Source organism: Pleurodeles waltl, chromosome 6 (assembly GCF_031143425.1).
Source record: "Pleurodeles waltl isolate 20211129_DDA chromosome 6, aPleWal1.hap1.20221129, whole genome shotgun sequence".
In the NCBI taxonomy this organism is placed as follows: Eukaryota; Metazoa; Chordata; class Amphibia; order Caudata; family Salamandridae; genus Pleurodeles; species Pleurodeles waltl.
The window spans coordinates 1,232,919,123-1,232,942,060 of NC_090445.1; the positions used below are offsets into that span (position 1 = coordinate 1,232,919,123).

Here is a 22,938-nt window from a genome sequence, read left to right on the forward strand (position 1 = left end):
TCTATACCTATCAGTGTCAAAAAAGACACATTCATTCATAAGCCAGACCTATTATGTAATTTTTTGCCTTTTGCAATGTATTAATTTTACGTAATTGACAAAAAAATTAAAATTTAATTTAATTCAAGACATCAATGCCAAACTAGGGAATCCATGTAATGTAATTTGGCAATGTTGGAGGCAACTTCTACTTGTAAGCATTCACCTCAATATTTTCTAATTTCCGACACCCTGCAAGGAGATAATTTGTGAGCCATATGTCTGCATATCACTGTTCGGTAGTCCACTTTTAAAGAATGAGCTGTACTTTGTAACGGTCAGTAGTAGTCATTTTATTTATTAGTTATTCCGTTAGTTATTCAGTTATTTTAATGCCAGTAACTCAAAGACAGAATTGTAACAAATGGGGTGGGCTGTCTTTATTAACTGGAGTGGTCCTACAATTAGCCTTGCATGTTCTTCATCTCATTGCTTCAAGAATGGCTTATTTGAACGTGAAGATGTGGCAACTAACGTGTAGAAAGTGTCTCTTTGCAAACAAATAATGACATTGGGCTTGTATTGCAGCAATCGATTTTCCAGTTTCCCGGAAAAGTGAGCTGGATGAATTGTCTGAAGAAGTGGCGAAAAAGGCTCATGAACAGGAGCTACGCAGGAAAAGGGAGAGAGACCTTGAGGCTGCGATGGCGTTCAATCCTCGTCCCAGCAGATTCATGGACCTGGATGAGCTACAAAACCAAGGTAATTGCTACTGACCTGATGATTGATATATAGAATGTGTAGGGAAATTTATTTAGAGAAGATGTGGTTCAGAGAAGATGTGGTTCTGACTGTTGAAATTGGATTTTTCTTACACCTATCAGGATCTCCTTCCCAACTGGTGGTGAATTCCTGGGTATTACAGGTAGACCAGAAAGAAGGAATGCTTCTCAAAAGAATGTCTCTTTTAGCACCGAGGTCCCCTCCTCATGCAAAGCCATTGCGTCCCCCTTTGCCTCACCAAGCATCCCAACCTAGTACTGGTTTTTCAACCAGTGGTAGAAAGGAGAGGAAGTTCTGTTTGTTGCAACCCTTTTTGGGCGGTGTATCCTTTTTTTCACTGTTTCCTCTTCTGAAGTGCTGTTATTTCAGTTTCAATTACCCTTAAAATAAGAAAACCTACCTCTTATGTGCATGCTCTTTTTTACTCAAATGCTGAGCATAATTCTCAGCAGGTGAACATCACCAGGCTTCGATATTATGTTTGGGTAACTTCCTCCTGGTGATTTCCTGTGACTTGTGAGCTGCAGTTTATCTCGACTCACTGAGTGGCAGCTCAATGCCAAAGAAGAATCGATATGGATGTTTGCCTTCCTTAAGGCACACAAGCTGCCACACATTGGTTTACTTCTTGTGTAGTGCAGTGTTCACTCAAAACAGCACATTGGCGCTATTAGAACGGTTAAAAAATAAAGCCCTGATTTATGGCCAAGGCATCTGAGAGCACAGCCTTCCAAACAGGTGTGCTTAATGCACAGAATCTGTAGGAGCCGGAGAGAGCCTCTGCCTTACTGATAACCAGCGTAACTCGCTTTGCGCTTCAGAGATGTGATAACATTTTTCAGGCTTGCTACTCTGCATTCAGGAGTGACAATTTTTGGGGCACACCCTGCAAGAATTTGTTGATGGGAAATTGCAGTTCACAAGACGTTTTCTCCTGTGGTAATAGGTGATGTTTTCACACCCAACAATATTGTGACAGTGCTTCTACTTCAGGACTGTACAGGGCCTTCCCCTGTGTCTCAAATGAACACGCGCAGACAGTGCTTGCTTATAACACACGCATGGAACTGCGTCACCCGCAGTTCTCTCTTTATTTTATACCCTCGTGCTGCGTGCCCCTCCCGGACACGCAGAGCACGTCAGGCACACATGGAGAGCCCGCATGGCTCTCCATTAACTCTTTACATCCCCCCCATGTTTTACTCCACATGGGGACTGGAACTAACAAAACTGAAACCAAAATTAACACATAACGGTATAAAGTCACTTAGTAATAGTTCGTACTAAAAACACACGTAAACAGTCCACCTCAACGAAAACACTGTCCTTACGAAACAGCAGACCTTCCCTCTTCATCCTGTTATAATCACCTGGCAACGGAACTCCAACTATGAGCAGCCTACATGACAGACAAAGTCCTTCAACTGACTACTCGGTACAGGATTGGGACGTAGATCATATCTTCGGCTTCTTGTGCGCAAGCTTTCATTCCCAGGGGCATAAACAGGTCGGGTTTGTTCAGTCAGCACCGGCCTCCTAACACTCTCCACCTCATTGGTCACCACGGGTGACCCGCCTGTAACGTCCTCAAACTCTCCTTCATCATCAATTGGTTCCCTCCGTCCAGCTTTCTTAAAATGCGACACATTCCGTGTCACTCTTTGTCTTCCTCTGGCCGCAGTGATCATGGACCCCTTCACACCAATAACCTCCCATATCTCGGGTTCAAACGGAGTTATAAACTTTCCTCCTCCTCTCCGACATTTCACCACCACTTGGTCTCCTTCTTGGAACCCTCGGTACCTTGCTCGTCGTTGGGCACTCGCCCTCTGATTAGTAGCTCGCCGTCGTTTTTGAGTGGCTTTAACATCCAACACAGGAGGTTTCCATTTAGGACCTGATGGAATACAGTCACGTGGAGATACTTTGAACATCAAAGAGGAGGGAGCACAACCAGTGGTACTATGGGGCGTTTGGCGATAAGCACTCAGGAATTGGTATAGACACTGTTCGCTGTCTTCCCTTTTCTCTACTCCAATCCTAAGAGCCCTGTTCAAAGTTCGCATGAACCTTTCCACGTCCCCATTTGCCTGAGGCCAGTAAGGCGTTATCTTCCGATGACGAATTGCCAGACCCTCAAGGTATAGCCGAAACTCTTGGCCTTGGAATGGGGGACCATTATCCGTTCGAATTTCATCAGGCAAACCAAACAAAGCAAATGTCTTTTGTAGAACTGGCCGCACATTCTCAAACGCCGTCGACGGCACTACCTCAACCACCGGGAATTTAGTATAAGAGTCCATCAGAACAGCAGTTAACCTCCCATCTGGAAAACTTCCGAAGTCCATGCTTATTTTAGCCCATGGTTTCAGAGTTGCCGGCTCCGTTATCACCGGACAATTCGGAGGTTCCACTGACGTGATGATACAGGAGTGACACTGTCCTACCATCTCGTCAACTTGACTGTCCATACCTGGGAACCATACTTTGGCACGTAATCTCGCTTTGGTTTTAGCATCCCCTTGATGTCCTTGATGTGCCAACTCAATCACCCTGGACCAGAGACTTTGTGGAAGTACAATCCTTCTTCCCCTTAGAACCAACCCTTCATTATCAGTAGATAGTTCATCTCGCACTTTCCAAATGCTTTGCATGGCCACTTTCTGTTCAGGGCGAGACGCATGTGTTTTTTCTAGAAAATATTTCCACTTTTTATGGCTCAACGCATCTTTGACGTGGCTCAATATGATATCTTCCTGCGTGGCACTTACAATCTCTGGTATGAGAAGGGCGTTGGGACACGCCGACTGCACGACCATGCTTACAAAGACTTCCGTACTCTCCTCATCTTGTTCTTGTTGCGCATCCGACACCTGCGAACAAGGGTGGCGAGACAGATAATCTGCCGGATTGTTTGCCCCTGGCCGGTAAACGACAGTGAACCTATAAGGTTGAAGGAGAACGGTCCATCGCTCAATCCTCGGAGGTGCAAGACGCGGGCAACCAGCGAACAACGGAACTAAAGGTTTGTGGTCAGTCACTACTTGAAATTCGTGCCCATACAAGTACAAGTGAAAATGGCGGCATGCCCACCGGATGGCTAGAGCCTCACGCTCAATCTGCGCATACCTGGTTTCAACGGCCGACAACGCCCGGCTGGCATATGCGACCGGGACCCATTCCTGATACCTCTGTTCTTGCAAGAGGACGGCTCCGAGCCCGACGGGGCTCGCATCTACCACTACTTCGGTCTTTCTGCTGGGGTTGAAATAAGCCATAGTTGCCTTATCTAGCAACGCCTCCTTAATATCCATGAAGGCCTGTTGTGCCTCTGGAGTCCAGTCCCAACGGTGTTGCCCTTTTGTTAGCTGCCGGAGAGGTTCAGACATGGTGGCTAAATGTGGTATAAACCTCCCGCAGTACGTGGCCATCCCTAGGAAGCTACGAACCTCCGTGGCACTTTGCGGAACCGCGGCCTGACGGATAGCCTCAGCCTTCCGTGGGTCCACTTGCAGGCCTTCTTTCGAAAATACATATCCAAAGAACTCTACCGAATTTTGGTAAAAGGCACACTTCTTTTTATGAAGCGTTAGTCCCGCTTCAGATAGCCGTTTTAACGTCGCACGTAGATGACAATGATGATCCTCTCTCGTCTTGGAGTGTATTAGAATGTCATCACTCAGGTTGATTACTCCTGGTAACCCCGACAGGGTTTCCCTAATCGCATTTTGAAACACCTCCGCCGCGGAGGACACTCCAAAGCTCAGTCTCTTGTATCTTCTCAACCCCACATGCGTCGAGAATGTGGTAATATTCCTGCTTTCCGGGTCTAGCTCTAGCTGATGATACCCCGCATTGAGATCCAACTTGGAGAACCACTGCGCCCCATTCAGATCTGCAATGATGTCGTCCATGGTGGGCGTTATGTGTCTTTCCCTTCGAATAGCCTTATTTGGCAGTCGCATATCAACACAGAGGCGAATCGCTCCTGGCTGCTTGGGTTTTGGCGCAATCACCAGCGGCGACACCCACGGCGTAGGCCCATCCACCTTCTCTATGACCCCTTGGTCTTCCAACAACTGCAGCTCTTTCTCAACGACAGGTCTCAGATGAAAAGGTACGCGACGATGCCTTAGTGCCACCGGAGCCACGTTGGGATCTATGTGCAATTTGATGCGTTTTCCTCTTAACCGACCCAACCCCTCAAATAGCTACGGAAACTCGTTGAGAAGGCGTTCCACTTGAGTATCATACACCTGTCGTGCAAAAAACACTAGTCCCAACTCTTCTGCCGTGTGACATCCTAGCAGAGTGCCACGATCCCCAGCCACCACATAGAACTTGTTTTTTGTTGATTTATCTCCACTGCTTACAGCCACCTCCACTGTTCCCTTGAGGGGAAGAGGGTCTCGCCCTCCATAATTGTATATCTTAGTAGTTGTCTGGGTCAGTGGCGGGGCAGGTATTAGTTGGTGGAAAAGCGTTTCATCCATGACATTGACCGACGCTCCTGTGTCAATGAGTACGGAGACAAGCATGCCGTTGACATGAACGTCACTCATGGGCGGCGGTCTCATTTTCCGTGCCTTGCCCCCCGTGAAAGATATTACAAATATGTCCTCTTCTTCATCTTCCTCGAAGACCGGGCCACTCGCCATCGCCTGGTCTCTCACCTCCTCTGTGTTCTTGGATACAGCTCTAACACTTGTATCTCGTCCCTTCTGCTCTCCTGGCTTATTCCTCCTGGACCTACACACTTTGGCAAAATGATTTGGCTTGCCACAACGGTTGCAGGACTGTCCTTTAGCCGGGCATCCCATGTTCGGCCGGTGTTCATACCCACAGCTTCCACAGGCCCTGTCACCGGGTCTGGCAGCGCTTGTTTTACGCTGCGCTGCCAGGCGTGTTTGAATCGCATCCACTTGTTCCTCCTTCACCTGGACTACACGAGACGATGACGCAGCAGCTAGTGACTGACCTCTTACTGCCGCCATCGCATCCGCTCGTACTGCCGACAGTTCATGTGATCTTGCAAGAATTAGAATGTCATCGAGGGACATGCCCTGCTGTCTCAAAATCAACTTCCTCAAAGCATTCGACCGGCACCCTTGAATGATTTGCGCTCGGATCTCCTCTTGCTGGTTGAGACCTGTGCACGAGCTCGCTAGCTTTCTCAACCTGGCATAAAACATATCCATCGACTCGATTTCAGTCTGCTGGGCCTGTCGTAGTTTAAAACGTTCGTAATCCGAGTTGAGTTGCGGGTCGAAGTGCCTGTTCAGAGCAGTTACTGCTGTATCAAAATCAGCCTTGTCCCCTGTGTCAGGAAGCGAGTCAAAAAGCTCCTGTAGTTCATCTCCACCCATCAACAGCATTACCGACCTCCGCACTTCCCCGTCCGTTTCCCTGGTTGCACGAAAGTAGTTTTCTAACCTGTTTATCCACAAACGCCACCTGGGTGCAGCGGTAGCCGGGTCAATCAGTTGGCTAAATGGTGGTAACGAAACGATCGAGGAGTGAACCCTGTTGGTCAACTGTGCTGGGAGCTGGGGGTTCCCTGGTGGCGGTGGAGGATTGGCATCATCCTGTGGTGGGGCACTCATCTTTGCCCCTTCTCACCCTTGTGCTGTACACGAGGTGAAGCTGTCCTTTCGTTTTTTTCTTTGACTCCGCCTTCCTTACTTCTTCCTTTTCTCCTTTTATTTTCTTCTTCTGCCCCCCTTTTCTTGCCCTTTATTTCCTGTGGAAGTATTCATGTTCCTCTCTATATTTCTTATTTTGTTTTTGAAAACCTTCTCCTTTTGTTTACCGCTGTTTTTTTTTTTTGTCTCTTTTCTCTTTTTTTTTTTTTTTTTTTTTTAGCCCCTCCCGGGGGCGGCACACATATAACTCGCGTTGCCTCTTGTCTTCTGTTCTTGTGTGCAAGCACACACGCGCGTGCACCACGCGTCTCTTCTTTTATTTCGGGCTTCCCCCGGCCTCGCAGGAGACGCGCGGCGCGCCCGCCTGCTCTGCAGCCGCACAGCGGCACTCAGCAGCCGCGCGCCTGGCCAGGGAAGCACGCGTCTGCTTCGGCTGCTCCCGGGCAGCGAGGGACGCCCGGGGCGGGGCTTTGGAGCCTCCCGTGGTGCTGTTCTCGGGCAGCGAGGGACGCCCGGGGCGGGGTGTCGGAGCCCCACGTGGTGTGTTTCGTGTGGGGCAGGGCGCGGGGCGCGGCTCACCGTCTTTGGGTTTCCCCGGTCGGGGGACCGGTTAGTTTCTTCGTCGTCCGCTCCGCCAGTCGCGTGCCTGAGGTTTCCTTCGTGAACCCTGCTTTTTTTTTCGGCGACCGGCCCGGCACCACGATCGCGGCAGCCGATACTGCTCCGCTCTCCTCCCGGTACGTTTTTCTCAGCTTGGCCTCGATATTTGACTGCACTTTCTTCCACTGTACAGTATTTGTATCCCGCTCGTCGCCAATGTACAGGGCCTTCCCCTGTGTCTCAAATGAACACGCGCAGACAGTGCTTGCTTATAACACACGCATGGAACTGCGTCACCCGCAGTTCTCTCTTTATTTTATACCCTCGAGCTGCGTGCCCCTCCCGGACACGCAGAGCACGTCAGGCACACATGGAGAGCCCGCATGGCTCTCCATTAACTCTTTACAATGACAACTTCAGCCAAATTTTGAGAAAATGTGGGTTGATCAGCCTTCCAAGGCACAATTCGCAATCATTATTCACTGTCCCTGTAACAAATCCTTGGCCATCAGAGTTTGCACTATGCTTTCTTCATGGCTCTGGGATAACCATATAGTACTAGTAGGTCCTAGGTCCTGTGCACCTGAACCAGAGAGCCAAAACGTTCACATAAGAGAAGGATGTAGGTCTAGAAGAATTAGCCCCTAACTTGCACGATCCTCCTTTAGAACACCACCATCATAATTTTTTAAACAGTATGTGTTCTCACGTAGATCATTTAAGAATGCTGTTTTCCCACGTAGATAATTTAAGAATGCAAATGAAACAGGATAGCCTGGAGGTTTTTTTTTGTTATAAAAGTGTAGAAACAAGTAATGAAAATATTTAATAAACATTGGCAAAAAGATGTGTTGATGGCAATGACAAATGTGTGGAAATGGCATGTTATTATTTCAGGAAACTACACACAAACCTTGGTAAACATGACAAACGTTTTCTTGTCGGGATCCCTATATGCAGTGTGGTGGCAAAGTTCAGGATAAGTTAGTTTCAGAAGCACAATCATATATTAAAACTGCCTATGTGAAAAGATACAGGGGGTCATTCCTACCGTTGCGGTCATGGACCGCCAGGGCAGGGGACGGAGGAAGCACCGCCAACAGGCAGGCGGTGCTTCAGGGGCCATTCTGACCGCAGCGGTAAAGCCGCGGTCAGAAAAGGGAAACCAGCGGTTTCCCGCTGGTTTTCCCCTGCCCCAGGGAATCCTCCACGGCAAGCAGCGCCGCCATGGGGATTCCGACCCCCTTCCCGCCATCCTGTTTCTGGCGGTTTTCACTGCCAGAAACAGAATGGTGGGAATGGGTGTTGTGGGGCCCCTGGGGGCCCCTGCAGTGCCCATGCCACTGGCATGGCCACTGCAGGGGCCCCCTAACAGGGCCCCATTAAGATTTTCAGTGTCTGCAAAGCAGACACTGAAAATCGCGATGGGTGCAACTGCACCCGTCGCACACCTGCAACTCCGCCGGCTCCATTCGGAGCCGGCTTCATCGTTGCTGGGGCTTTCCCGCTGGGCGGGCGGGCGGCCTTTTGGCAGTCGCCCGCCAGCCCAGCGGGAAAGTCAAAATGACCGCTGCGGTCTTTTGACCGCGGTACGGTCATTTGGCAGTCACCGCCCGCCGGGGTAGGAATGACCCCCACAGTCTTCACAAAGTTAAACTTCTACTAACGTTATCTCAATTAGTAGAGGTAAGGGTCAATAGAAGTGGAGCAGGCAGACAAGAAGAGACTAGATATGGTGATGGAAAAGGGTAACAGGAAGTAGGGCGTTATAGGAAAGACAAATGAAGAAAAGGGGGAGAAAAGTCAAAAGTAAAAGAAGAGAACGAATGTTCTCCCTTTTTTAACTAACAACCACATGACCCGCATTTAGGAAGGAAGAGAGTATGAGTAATCATCTCAGGTGAGTCTAAAATAGGTTAATGATAATGTACTGGATTTATGCCATACCTCTTAAATAAAACAAGAAGGCCCCCCACCCCCTTAAAAGCTATGTCTAATCCCTGTAAAGAGGCAAGACAGAAGTAGTGATCTTCAGCAAGAACAGCTCACTATGGGACTTCAACTGGTGGTTGTCTGAACTCGGAGTCATACCCAGCCCAAGGAACCTCAGAATATTTATCAGCTGCAAAACAAACATGACTGCACAAGTCAATGCCATTACCGCATCCTGCTTCCACACCCTGAAGATGCTGAGGAAGATCTTCAAATGCTTCCCAGTCAACACTAGGAAAGCTATCAGTCATGCCCTAGTCACCAGCAAGTTGGACTACGGGAACACCTTCTACGTTGGGAATCGCCAAGCAACTCACTAGAAGGCCTCAAACCATCCAGAACTCAGCAGACAGTCATCCTTATTGCCCCCCACCACACACACAACACACAACACACATCACACAACACCTCGGGGAACTATACTGGCTTTCGATACACAGACACACATATAAACTCCTCACACACACAAAAGAATTACACAACTTAGCCCCACCTACCTGAGCAGTCTCATCTCCATCCACCTACCACCCAGACACCTCTGCTTTGTAGGAGTCATACTCTCACACATCCCATGCGTATTCAGAACCAGACTAAGAGGACAGGTACCCTCTTGCATTGCTCCTAAAGCATAAACTTTACTCCCACTCTACATTAGAGCCTCCTTCTTCTTTTGGAATTGCGCAAGAAGCTGAAGGCCTAGCTTTTCAACTAACCATCCTGCCATGGAATAGGCACATACATCTGCTCAGCACCTGGATACCTTCGCAGGTGATAGTGCACTTTTTAAATACACATAACAGTGCAGTGTCTGGGGATGCTTTGTTATTGATTTGTGAAGGAGAATATATTGGGGAGCAGGAGACTCATTGCAAATGGGAAGAAATGTGTATTTACAGGGTTCGAAGTTAGGATTCCATTGAGTCAGACGTTAACTTCTAATCAATAATATTTTTTTTATTGTTGCCTAGTGAATATTAATGGTTTATTGGTGTCGTGAAAAGTTAATATACTGGTATTTGTATTAATTATTTTAGAAGAACAGACAAAAGGTGCAAAGAGTACCCAGATATCTTCAATCAACAAGCCTAATAACAATGAAAGTTTCTGTAGTTGAAAAGAAGATGACAGTTATGAAAAATGCTAAACATGCAACTTAGTAAAGAAAAAAGGCTTACCAGTTCGGTCTAACATAGATGTGTAGTTATATTCCAAATATTTTTTTGCAAATGAAAGGAGACTTTTTTCTTGACATTAATGCTGCACCAAAACTGACATCCCATGTTTCTATTTCAAATCTTTATAAGTGTACCAACTTTAATTTGTGTATCTATGCCTTGCCATGTTTGTCATGCCAATTCCTGTATCCTTTAGATTAGTCTGATCATTTAGCAATTACCTTTTCCTATCCATACACTAGTGGCCCCAGCCATGGGTTAACCAAAACCAGATATATTAACCACTCAATCTTTTAGGAATTTGTCACTAGAAGGTCTCATATTAACTTAACTTTCATTTGCCCTGTTTGCAAATCGTATCTCCTCTCTATCCTCAGGACTGTAGTGTTCCAAGTTTTTATTTGTTTGTTATTGAAGCCCAATTAGGCAAATCAAAAACTGAAACTATTACAGTATTTATACTTGCATCTAAACTATACAAACATTTTATAAATTCTCGTAATTAGTACCACCTCGCTTTTCACATTGCTGGTTGTTAGACCTGGCATCCTTGACATAGTTTCCCACAAACTTTTTGCCTTCAGACCTCATGTTTTTGCTGACTTCGTTTTTGCTAGCCTTAGGACTCTACACACATTACTACTGTTAACCAGTGTCAGTGTTTGTGTTCTTTGCTCAAAACATGGTAACATTGGCTTATACCCAGTTAGCATATTTAATTTACTTAAAAGTCCCTAGTAAAATGAACTGCTTGTGCCCAGGGCCTGTAAATTAAATGCTACTAGTGGGCCTGCAGCACTGATTGTGCCTTTTAAGAAGCCCTTTAAACATGTCTCAGGCCTGCCACTGCAGAGCCTTTAATGTGGATATGGTATCACAGTTATGAAGGTGTTTCAAAGGTTTAATACAATTATAAATGAGTGGTTAATAAATAGCAAGGTTTTGAAATTAAACTTTCTGGATCTTAAGCAGTAAGTGATGTAAGGTAACTGGCAGGTAGGGTAGCTATTTTTGCTCTATAAACTTCTAGAAAGTTGGACTTTGCTTGCCTTAGCCATTTGGTGCCTGCAGCCTGTTTCTGATCACATTACTTGATGTAGTTGACAGTTGGGCTTTGCATATTCTTCCTAGACAGCCACATACAATGAGAGCTTAGGTGTGATTGGATAGGCCATCACTGGCATGATGGGAGCGAGGAGCTGGGCCCATCATCACTTACACCTGATTAGGCTGCGTCATGTGTCCACACAAAGGACTACCTACACTATTTAGTTAGTTTGGAGCAAGGGAAGGCAGGGCAGCAGTGCACTTCAAAGGCATGCCTTCAGGAGATTCCCCCACTTCAGAACTACAATGGTGTGTAGAAAAAGGACCTCAAACACCATCACTTCAGTTCAGTTCTGGACTTGTGGTTACTATGCCAGGAAGGAGGTCTGCTACAGTGCTATAAGGACTACCACTCTGCTCGGCTGCTGCTCTGAAGGAACTTCTACCCTGCTGTGCTCAACTGCTGCCTGCAGCCCTCTTGCCTAAGTGGGAAGGATTGGATCTGCATCTCTTGAACCCAGAACGACTCCAGGGGCTAGTTTGATGGCCTCCTGATCTGAAGCCTCAGAGACATAACGGGCTTTCGGCCACCTTGCATCTGCCATCTGTGAGTCTTCCCTGCCAAGTAGTGCCACTCCACCCCAGTCCTGGACCCTTGGAAGTGGGCCTAAGGTGCTCTCCCAGCCTCTGTGGATCCAAACCAGAGCAGTACTGACGCATTGCTACACTGCGTGGATCAGAACTTCCAAAAAAGACTGGCATTGCGTCTTAGCCCAGTGACACAGAACTTCTGCAGTGCAGCACATACCCGGTGCAGGCCCTTGCATCTCTCAACAGCAGCTTCCACAATGCTGCTGAACTCCACATTCACAGTCCCGCTGCTTTTTGGAACCGGCACATCACCCTGACTGCGTGATACATCCTGGATTCTGGACTTCGCATCATAACCCCTTGTTGACTGGATCCTCGATGTCAGCACAACAGGACCTCTCACCACTATCTTGCCGCATCTTGGGACTGATGCATCGCTTCGGCTGCACAACGCATTTTCGATGGAGATTCACGCAACACTCTGGAACACAGGATTAAAGGTACTTTTGTTCAGCAGGCCTAACTGGGTTTTTATAGCTGGCCTGCACTACATCGTGGTCGGCCTGAACTTGTGACTTTGTCCAGGTCTGGTACGACCAGATATGCACAGTTGGAGCTTTATGCCTTTTTGGCGCTATTTTTGCTACAGTCTTCAAAATTCAGTATCTCTGGTTCTATTGATTGGATTTTTCTCTTTTTGGCCTTGTTTTATGTATTAAATCACACTCTATTTTTTCTAACATGTTGTGGGGTCTTTTTGTGTGGTGTCTCACTGTTTGACGTTTTGCACAAATACTTTACACGTTGCTTCTAAATTAAGCCTGACTGATGTGTGCCAAGTTACCAGGGGATTGAGCACAGGTCAATTTGAGGTTTGCTTGTTCCTTATCCTTACTAAGATTGTGGTTGATGCTTGACCAAGGCACTCACCCGAGAGTGAACCAGTAACTTAATTTATAACACTGGTAAACATTAAAAGCATACCCTTCCTTCCAGTCCAGCCCAACACATACAGAATCAGGCCAGCACACAGACCTAACAGAGTAATAATCTAGTTCAATCCCAATGCAAGGTGGTATGTCAGTAAAGCACTATATGATGTGTAAACTGGATTGGGCTATCAATAATTTGTACGGTGAACATATTATATAAAATGTGATTAGGCCTACAGGCTCAGCTTTCTTGTACTGCCGTTTTCACCACCAGAGAAGTAAGACAAGAGGACATTGCTAGGCACTTACACTTTCAGTTTGAAAAAGGTCAGACCAAAACCATAAACAGCGTGGTGCAATCTGTTTGAACATTGAAAACTCAGAACATCAGATGGCCAGTCTGAAAGCACCATCAAAAGCTAGTCCGTAGGGACATCGAAGTCCAATCTGTATTAACAACATCAAAAAACAGTCTGTAGTGAACATCAAAAGTAAAGTATGTAAGAAAATCTTTGGACATTCAACAGTAAACATCATAGTCCAGTCCTTAATAAGAATCATGTTCGATGACGAGAACCAAAGGTCTTGTGCTCATGAAGATCGGAGGACATTGTGTATGAACACCAAAAGCCCACTCAGCAATGAACTTCAAAGGTCAGATTATAGTGAGCATCAAAGGCCAGTCACTAAAAAACACCAGCGGAACAGTACATAGTACCATCAAAGAGCATTCTCTATGAACACGAATGCCCAGAATGTAATGTATACCAATGGCCAATCTCTGTGTGAACATCAAAAGGTAGTCTGTAATAGGCACTATAAAAGCCCAGGTCAGGAACATCAAAGTCCAGTCAGTATTGAAAACGAAAGGCCCAGTCAGTATGAGTAACAAACACCACTCTTTATTGAGCACCAAAGACTGTCTGTATTTGAATCTAAGACCAGACTATTATGAGCATTTGTGTTCCAGTCTGTATGAACACCATAGGCCAGTCAGTGCTAAATATCCAAGGAATTCTCTACGTGTCTGAGGGGCCTGTTTCAGCATCACAAGCCACTTTGTGATGAGGCATAGTTCATAATGAGCAATAGAGGTCCAGTTTGTGGGAACATCAAAGGCCCAGTAAGTAATGAGCATCAAGGAACAGTCTGCTTGACCCCAGAGGCTAGTCTTAAATAAGCTGGAAATATCCGTCCATAATCAAAGGACAGTCACAAATGAGCATTAAAGGCCCAGCCAGGAATGAACACCAAAGGCCAATCTGTATGAATATCAAAGGCCAAGCAACATGAACATTAAAGGCCGGCCTGTAGTGAACACTGAAGGTCAATTAGTAAGAATACCAGAGGCCTTTCTTTAGGAATGTGACAATCCATTCTGTATGAAAATGAATAGCCAGTCAGAAACGAATAACATAAGAAATACCAGTCTGTATGAACCTAGAATGTCAGACTGCATGAACATATGACCATAAAAGGCTGGTCAGTATTGAGCATCAAAGGCTTGTGTGGCAATGGAAGCCCCACATTGCTCCCCTTCCTTACCTCCTCCTTTATCATGCTCAAATAAGCACCTCAATTTGCTTGTGGCCTTATCCTGCCATACAGCTCAGTCCACCCAGCAGTGAGCCTACTCTGGTCTCTTCTCATTTACTCGCTGGTCCTGGACTCTGTCGTCCAAATACACACTTCACATATTAGCTGCTGCTGGGTGTTTGGTGAGACTGTATCAGTGGCGGCTGCTAGCAGGGAAAAGTAGTGGGGCAGCGCAGGGCAAAAAATAATAAAAAGAAAACTTACCTGTCACCTCACCACGCTCTTCAGCTCCCAACAACCGATGCAGACAGGCTCCCAGACTCCCCTGCCCCAATCCAGACACTGCTCTCATCCTGGTATTATGCAGCATGAGCGAAGCACTGGAAATGGGTGGAGCGGTTGGGTTCACACTCCACAGGGACTAGGAGGCCGGCCAAAGCAACATGCTCACTGGCAGAACCCTGTGTCCACCAACCCTTCTGCTGATGGCCACACCCACAAGACTCAGCTGCACATCCTACAAGTAAAATTAAGTGATAAAGCAGTTTTATTAATTTCTTTATTGTCGTTTTATTTTATGTTTTGATCTGCTGGTTTCAACATGGGGATGATGCTCCTCCGCCATAATGGAGGAGCCACCCATGGACTGTATTGAGCTCTTGCGCTGTTAATTGAATTGATTCCTAAAATCACTTTTTTTTTACATCCAGGTGCATTTATAACACCTTCATGAGGTTAGAAGTGGAAAAGTTAGCATCGCAAGGGTAATGGCTCTGCAAAATACAGTGAACGTCTGCATCAACCTGTGAAGTTTGTGGCTATTCAGAAATAGTTTGCAGGTAGTCTTCAGCAAGCTCTGAAAACTACTTCTGTTAAAGGTGGCAATAATTTACTTTCCAGGATGGGCAGGGATAGGACGTGCCCCGTATTACATGGGATATAGAAAATATTATTTCCTCAAGATTGTGAAGAATTTTTTTTAATATTTATGTGTACATTTTAGCTTGATTAACTCATGCAGAATTGCACCTCCTGGAAATTATGCATGAGTGAATTTAGAAAAGTAGCAGTAGAAAAGTAGCAGTAGTCTTTGCAAATAAGACTATTTTGCGTTTCCGGAACTACTTGTGGGATTCCAATTGTGGTTGAGTCATTCACATTTTTCTCCTACCCACTCGAATATACATCAAGGGTAATGCATCACCCCAGTTGCGCCATTGGCTGACTTCACTGTGAAGTACGGCACGCTGCTCTTTTACAAGGAGCTCATCCATTCACAAAGTAGTTCCCGTGAGTGACAATGAGTATTATGGTAAAGTGTGCTATTTTTTAGACCAAATTATATTTTTGCCTTTGGTCAAAGTTTTTTTTTTTTTAGATTGACAAATGCCTGGCAGCTTCCCACAATAGTCATACTTCAAAGCCATATGTCTTGAAGATCTCACTGACATCCTAAACATCCTCAAAGCGCCTTCTTATGAAGGTAATAGCTATTCCTTGTTGTTCATCAAAGCCTCTCTGGAGTCCCTTTCTCATCCCTGCACACCATTATCAATGACTCTCTCACTCAAGTCATCTTCCCAGAAGGTCTTGAGACAGGCCAGATCCTCCCATTCCTAAGCAAACCCATATTAGACCATGATGACTTTGACATCTAACAGCCCGACACTCATCTACTATTAAACAGCAGGATCATTGAAACAGCTGTCTGTGTTCCACTCAGGGAACACATTAATGCTAACCATCTTCTGCAGGACTACCAGTCTGGGTGCAGGACATGCCGGAGCATAGAGCATGCTGCCCTCCCATAAACTATGGCTGCCTGACCACAGATGAAAATTACCCCTGCTTCCTGATATGCTGGACCTCTCTGTTGCCTTTGACACAGTCAGCAATTCCAACCTCAAGCACCGAGTGGTCTTGAATAAGATTTACCATCTCCTTCATTGGTTCTCATCCTGCTTTTCTAATCAACACTAGTTTGTTCATATGGACACCTACAGGTCCCAAAAGATACCTAACCCCTGCAGAATCACCAAGGGTTCTATAAAGTCCCCTATCATCATGAATCTCTACATGGAGCCACTTGGTACTCTACTCGTAGATAACAGCATCACGATTCACCATTACGCTGATGATTCACAAGTGTACTTGAAAGCCTCCTCTGCTTTAGACATCTAGGCCCATATTTATACTTTTTGACGCTAAACTGCGCTAACGCAGTTTAGCGTCAAAAAGTTTTGCGCCGTCTAACGCCATTCTGAAGCGCCATGCGGGCGCCGTATTTATGGAATGGCGTTAGACGGCGCAATCAGACCGGCGCTGCCTGGTTTGCGTGGGAAAAAACCACGTAGACCAGACAGCGCCGGCGTAGGGGGAAAATGGCGCATGGGCGTCTTAAAATGGGGCAAGTCAGGTTACGTCGAAAAAATCGTCTTAACCCGACTTGCGCCATTTTTTAACGACGCCCATCCCCCATCAACATGACTCCTATCATTGTAAAGATAGGAGTCATGCCCCCTTGCCCAATGGCCATGCCCAGGGGACTTCTGTCCCCTGGGCATGGTCATTGGGCATAGTGGCATGTAGGGGGGCACAAATAAGGCCCCCCTATGCCACCAAAAAAAAATATAAAAAATAAAAAATTATACTTACCTGAACTTACCTGAATGTCCCTGGGGTGGGTCCCTCCATCCTTGGGGGTCCTCCTGGGGTGGGCAAGGGTGGCAGGGGGGGTCCCTGGGGGCATGGGAGGGCACCTGTGGGCTCATTTTGAGCCCACAGGCCCCTTAACGCCTGCCCTGAGCAGGCGTTAAAAAGTGGCGCAAATGCGCCGTTTTTTGCCACGCCAACTCCCGGGCGTCTCTTTTGCCCGGGAGTATAAATACCACGTAAAGGCCTGGGAGTCATTTTTTAGACGGGAACGCCTCCCTTGCATATCATTAACGCAAGGAAGGGGTTCACGCTAAAAAATGACGCACATTCCGGGAACTTTGGCGCTATTCGCCTCTAACGCCATAGTATAAATATGGCGTTAGTTGGCGTTAGTTTTGCGTCGAAATTGCGTCAAAAAAAACGACGCAATTTCGGCGCAAACGGAGTATAAATATGGCCCCTAATGCCCCAAGCAATGTTTGCATATCATCTAGACCTGGAGGTCCAGCAACCACCTGAAACTCAACTTAACCCATCCAAGACAGAATTCCAGTTATTTGCCTAGAACAACAAACAGGAAATAGTTCAAACCCCACTGAAAGATCTGATCCTTGATGGCTTAGATCCCCAGCTTTCACTGAATGCCAAGTCATTTGGATTCACCCTGGAACAAATTGCAAAAAAATACAAAGATGGCCTACTACCACCTCTCTCTTCTAAAGAAACTGAAACAGTTTCTTCCAGAAAGTGACTTCAGAGCTTCTGTTCACGTCCTCATACTCTCGCATCTTGATGGTGGTAACACTCTGGTCTAAGACCTCCTGGACTCCGCTTTGGAGCCCCTTCAGGGCATCCTGCAACACAGCAGCACGTCTACTTCAGGGCTTGAAGAAATATGATTGCATCAGCCCTCCACCAACTGGACTGGCTCACCTTGCCAGCTTTCACCATCTTCAAAATAAGCTACATCACTTACAGAGGCATCATGACCAGCAACCCTGCTTGTCTGGCATACAAGCTCATCATCTCTGGTTGTTCTCTGCAAACTCACAGCCGCCCCACCATCAGACTGCTGACAAAGAAAAAAGTACAAGGCAGCAGGTTTTTTCCATCTGTGAACCCACGATCTGGAGCAAACATCTGTATCCATCAGGATCACCCCAAACGCAGCTGCAATTTAGAAAAAAGTTGAAATTATATCACAATACAGTAACAGTCCACAAACTATCTACCTCTCCTATTATTTACTGACTTTGTTCTTGTCTTTGACCCTGTACTGTGCTTCATTGAGTATTGACTAGGTTGGAACCATAAAATACCACATACATACAGTATATACGTAGCAGGGTCATGAAACTTTGTCTGTAAGCCACCAGGTGCTCATGCACCAGATACCACATCTGTCTTTGTGCCAAAGAGCTATTTGCACATATACAGTGGAATGGTCTGAGAGGCTCCTTGGAAGAGTGCAGGTTCCTGTCACCCATTTTAGGTCACTTGCAGGAAGAAATAAATAGTCCTAGTAGGAGAAGGAGCAGTGGGCTGCCAACTAAAACATGTACACCCGTTCCTTGGCATGCCAGACCCATCACACAATCTCTTACCAGTGGCCTACTGAGAAAGAATGATGGCCCTCTGGTACCCAATTGAACAGGAGCCACCAGTTCTGATCTCCCCATCTATGATGGATTTAAAGGCTCCATACTCTCCCCGACCTAAGATGACATGGAAGGAATGTGTTCCAAAACGTCCATGGGGATCTGCAGAGTCTCAAACTGTAAAGACAGGGATATATATACATGCTAAATAGAGTCTCTCACCACCCTTTCACCATGCATGTTATCAGCATACACCTTCTTAACTAGTCTACCTGATCCTGAGATTCTATCATCATCTAAGACCAGTGGACAAGAATAGCCATCCCTCAGGAGCCCCTGATGAACCCAGATTAATATATTATAGTAACCTGTATGTGCCAGGAAGTGGCAACTTGTTTCCAAAAGGTGGGTTTCTTGAAGCAGCAGCATTTCTGTAGAATGGCAGCTGGTATATTGTAGAATAGCCTAACTCTTAATATTACGCATTAACATTTCAGAAGAGAATCCAGTGATTAGTTAAATGCAAGATTCAACTAGGAGTTTAGATGTTGAGGAGGATAACATAGCCCAGAGTCATCTCTTGCCTGACTAGGAAATGAACTAGCCAAATAAAATGTCACCCGCAAGTGCCCTACCTGATAAATCTACCCAGAAACTTCAGTTGCCCAAAATCTCCATCATCCCAGCTTGCTAACATGCACTAAACTGCTATCAGGGAGGCTATGCAGGGAGGCGAACGGCAGAACCCTGAACTGGCCCTGGCCACCAAAAAAATTAAACTCAGTCAACAAATGTGTTGTCCACATCACCATCATTCCAGCAGCCAGGTGCACCCATGTACATTCATTCTGGCAGCCTCCTACACCCCGTATCTGGAGAGTGAGAATGAGAAAGGAAAAAAAAGAAAAGAGTGATGCAGGGAGAGAGGATCCCACCCCATGTAGGAGTGTATGGAGAAACACAACATGAATCTCAAGGCTTTCACAAGTGCTGCTTCTGCATCAAACCTTGAATCCAAAAGAGCTCCATTACCCCCACCCCTGGCAAAGAGGGATAGAGAGAACAGAGTGTAACTAGACCCAGAAGGAGGCATTACAATGTTGCACATTCCAGTGTCACTGTTCATTGTGGGGTGTTGGTTTAAGATGCTGGTGGGACATTCTGTATCCAACAGCATTCTATGCAGTGTCCGCTATGTAACCACCTCCTTCCCTGTGGGACTTTGTGTTTACAGATGTGGATCTCCTGAGTAATTGGGACATTGGCAACCTCACGGTCTATGCATCTATGTGCAAACATGCTGTTCATATGCTGAGTCCACCTTCTTTGCATGTGGTTTCAGGAGTGTCTTCTCCTCCGCCCAGTCTCATCCACTCTTAGATGAGTTGAAGTGTGCTTTGTCTTTAAAAATCACTCTAAGTTTTGCATGGTATAATAGGATATGCTCTAGATTCATGGCAAGGAACTTTTACTTTTGTTTAACATCAATGAAATATTTGTGCTGTTGGTATGTGTGCATTTTAAAGTTTGGCAACAGTATCACCTTTGAGCTGTAGAGAGCTTCTGCCTCAAGGTGGCCAGCCTTTAGGATGCAGTCATTGTCCATATAGATTACGACACAGCTAAGAGTTGTCTTGGTGGGGCACCAGGAAGCAGCTTGGCCATTAGAGTCCAATGGGCCCATTCTATTTCAAAGCAAGGAGACAATGCATCGGCAGACATCTATGGAAGGATTCACATATGAAGGAATTTTTCTCATTTTGAGCTTTCAACTTCTTTGGGCATGCCCTTAATCGTTAGATTGTTGCGCTGAGATCTGCATTTGACATCCTCCATCCTTCCCTCCAAGCAACTACAGGAAACTGCCAGCTGGTTCACTGTCCCCTGTAGGGTGTGGATCTTCTCTTCAGCTGTGGACTGTCAGCCTTCGATGTCTGTAACATGGTCCACCACTTTGTGAAGGTCCAGGTGCAGGTAAGTAATAAATATTCCTACGTCCCCAATCTTGCCATCCATGGGGGGGGGGGGGGGGGTGTCAGGTGTCCTGCATGGTCTATATGATGAATACCACAGAGGGGCCACCTTCCGCTACGATATTGCATTGATAGCTGAAGTGGCTTAATGGGCCCGCTAGCTGCTTTGGAAAAATTTTCTATTTTCCCCTGCTGCAAGGGTACCCGGGACTTATCCTTTACCATGTTATCTCTTTCCAAGTGCCCCTCAGGTTTTTTTTGTTTCCCCCGTAAAAGATCATGAGAATGTTGGTGGAAGTCAAGATGATAGGCAGCACAGCACCCGCCCCTTGCTGCCACTTTTCAAGCCACAGGGCAACAAGTGTTTGCTGATATTTACTTGGGAAAACAAATACAGTAAGAACCCCTGTGTCTGGACGTCTGACCTTTGGACCCCAATCCACGGACTCTTGCTGCAGTCCTCCTAATGCTCAAGAGAAATGGTAGAGGTTGGGTTGAATGGTTCAATTCCGAGAAGCCCCTGAATCCAGAGCCAAAGAGGACAGGAAACTCTCTGCAAAGCAAGGGTGACATAACCCTTGTAGGTGTGAGGTGCCCAGGCACATCTTCCTGCTTTTTGCCATGGAGTGGCATTACTCTTTGTGGAAATGAAAAGTCCTCACCTCCTTAGCCACACAAACCTACCCACCACTTTTCTATTTGCTACCTCCAAACTGTGTGGTGTTGTCTCAACCCTGTGTGTTCTGCTGTGTATGTTCTACTGTGTTGCCATCTGGTGAGCACTCTTGGGTCGGACGGAGAAATACCTTCTTCCAGGTGCATTCCTGCTCCTCTTGGGCAGTAGTGGCTGCTTCTTCTCCTGATATATTTGGGGCTGCCACCCACCAGCAGCCATCTGTGACATATGTTGGAAGCATAGTTTATGCCCCATTTCCTGTTGTCCCAAGCCCACTCTCAAGCTGACTGCATAAGTGATGTTAGGCAGTAGGGACAGCACAAGCAGCTGTGGAATCCCTGACATTCCCCGACGCCCAGTAAAGGGATCCTTAATGTATGGCGCCTAAAAGACCTGGATCTTTCCCTTTCCATTGTGGCAGTATAAGACTGCCTGTTTCCTCAGTGCCTTAGTATGCTGTTTCCTTGGACACTTCCTCTAGGTCTGGCAGCAGCCCTACTTCCACCTTCAGCCCAGCCACCTGAGCATGGTCTAGCTCAGCCCAGCCCGATCTGACCACTTCTCCCACATCAGTGTTTCAGCAGCGCTCTACTGGCTCCAGTGTTTTGTGCATAAGCATTGTGGACCTGTACCACTGCTATACTTCTGAAGACAACTGAATATTCCAATTCTGCATAGAACGTTCTGTCACACGTCGGTCAGACATGTGATGACACTGTTAGTGATGCGTGGGCCGCTCTGGACTTGCACAGCTCACACTTTCTTTTAGCCTCAGCAGTGCACCTCTCCTCAGAGGTTTGGCAACCTTTGTGAATGACGCTGGGCCATGCTGAATGCTTCACTGCAAGGGTTTCTCAGGTGGTGGTGTTAATCTTGAGAGACTTCAGGGAGGCCTTCAAAGTGTTCTTGAACCACTTCTTTTGTCCTCGTGTGAGCTTTTTCCCCTCAGTGAGTTCTCTGTAGAAGAGCTGTTTGGGATGCGCTCTTCTGACATTCTGACAACATGCCCAGCCCATCTGGTCTGGGTGTTCATCAGCAGTGTATGAACTGAATAGCAGACTGGCTTAAGAAAGGGCTTCAGTATTCTGCACTTAGTCCTGCCCTCTGTTTCTCAGAAGCTTGCATAAACAGAACCTGTGGAAGTGACTGAGCCATCGGGCATGACTCCAGTAGACTGTCCATGCCTTGCAGGCGTACAGCAGAGTTGGACGCACCACTGGTTGGTAGACCTTAAGCTTTGTTGGTAGGCTAATCCCTCTATGCTCCCAAAAATAGGATTGCAGTCTCCCAAAGGCAGAGCTGGCTTCCACAATTATGTAGTTTACTTCAGCATCGATTGACACTGCTAGGGAAAGGGTACTGCCCAGGTACGTGAAATGCCTGCAGTCTCTGTCCGTTTACAGTGCTGGGTGATTCTGTGTATAGAGCGTGTGGAGCTGGCTGGTGCATGAACTCAGTCTTCTTGATGTTTATGGCGAGACCGAGGTTGCTGCATGCGGATGAAAACCTGTCCATACTGGCTTGCATTTCTGGCTGTGTACTAGTATTCAGCGCATATTTGTTATCAAAGAGAAAGTCTCCCAGGACAGTTTCCTTCACCTTGCTGACAGCGCACAGTCCCCTCAAATTGAAGCATTTTCCATCAGTTCTGTATTTTAGGCCTATTCCTTCAGTGCAGTGCTTGAAGGGATCCGTCAGTGTCAGATAAAATCATGCTGAACAGCGTGGCCGCTAGAATACACCCAAGCTTAATGCCGTT

General features: G+C 46.6%; 1 protein-coding gene across 2 annotated transcripts in view; it reads left to right on the plus strand.

Moving 5' to 3' along the window:
• The window catches only part of USP54 (ubiquitin specific peptidase 54), a 1,958,070-nt gene that overhangs the window by 1,219,255 nt on the left and 715,877 nt on the right, over positions 1 to 22,938 (plus strand). For both annotated transcript variants that reach the window (XM_069240548.1, XM_069240549.1), the window contains one exon: positions 568 to 741. In XM_069240548.1, the coding sequence (XP_069096649.1) occupies positions 568 to 741 (174 nt within the window). The remainder of the gene's footprint in view (positions 1 to 567; positions 742 to 22,938) is intronic.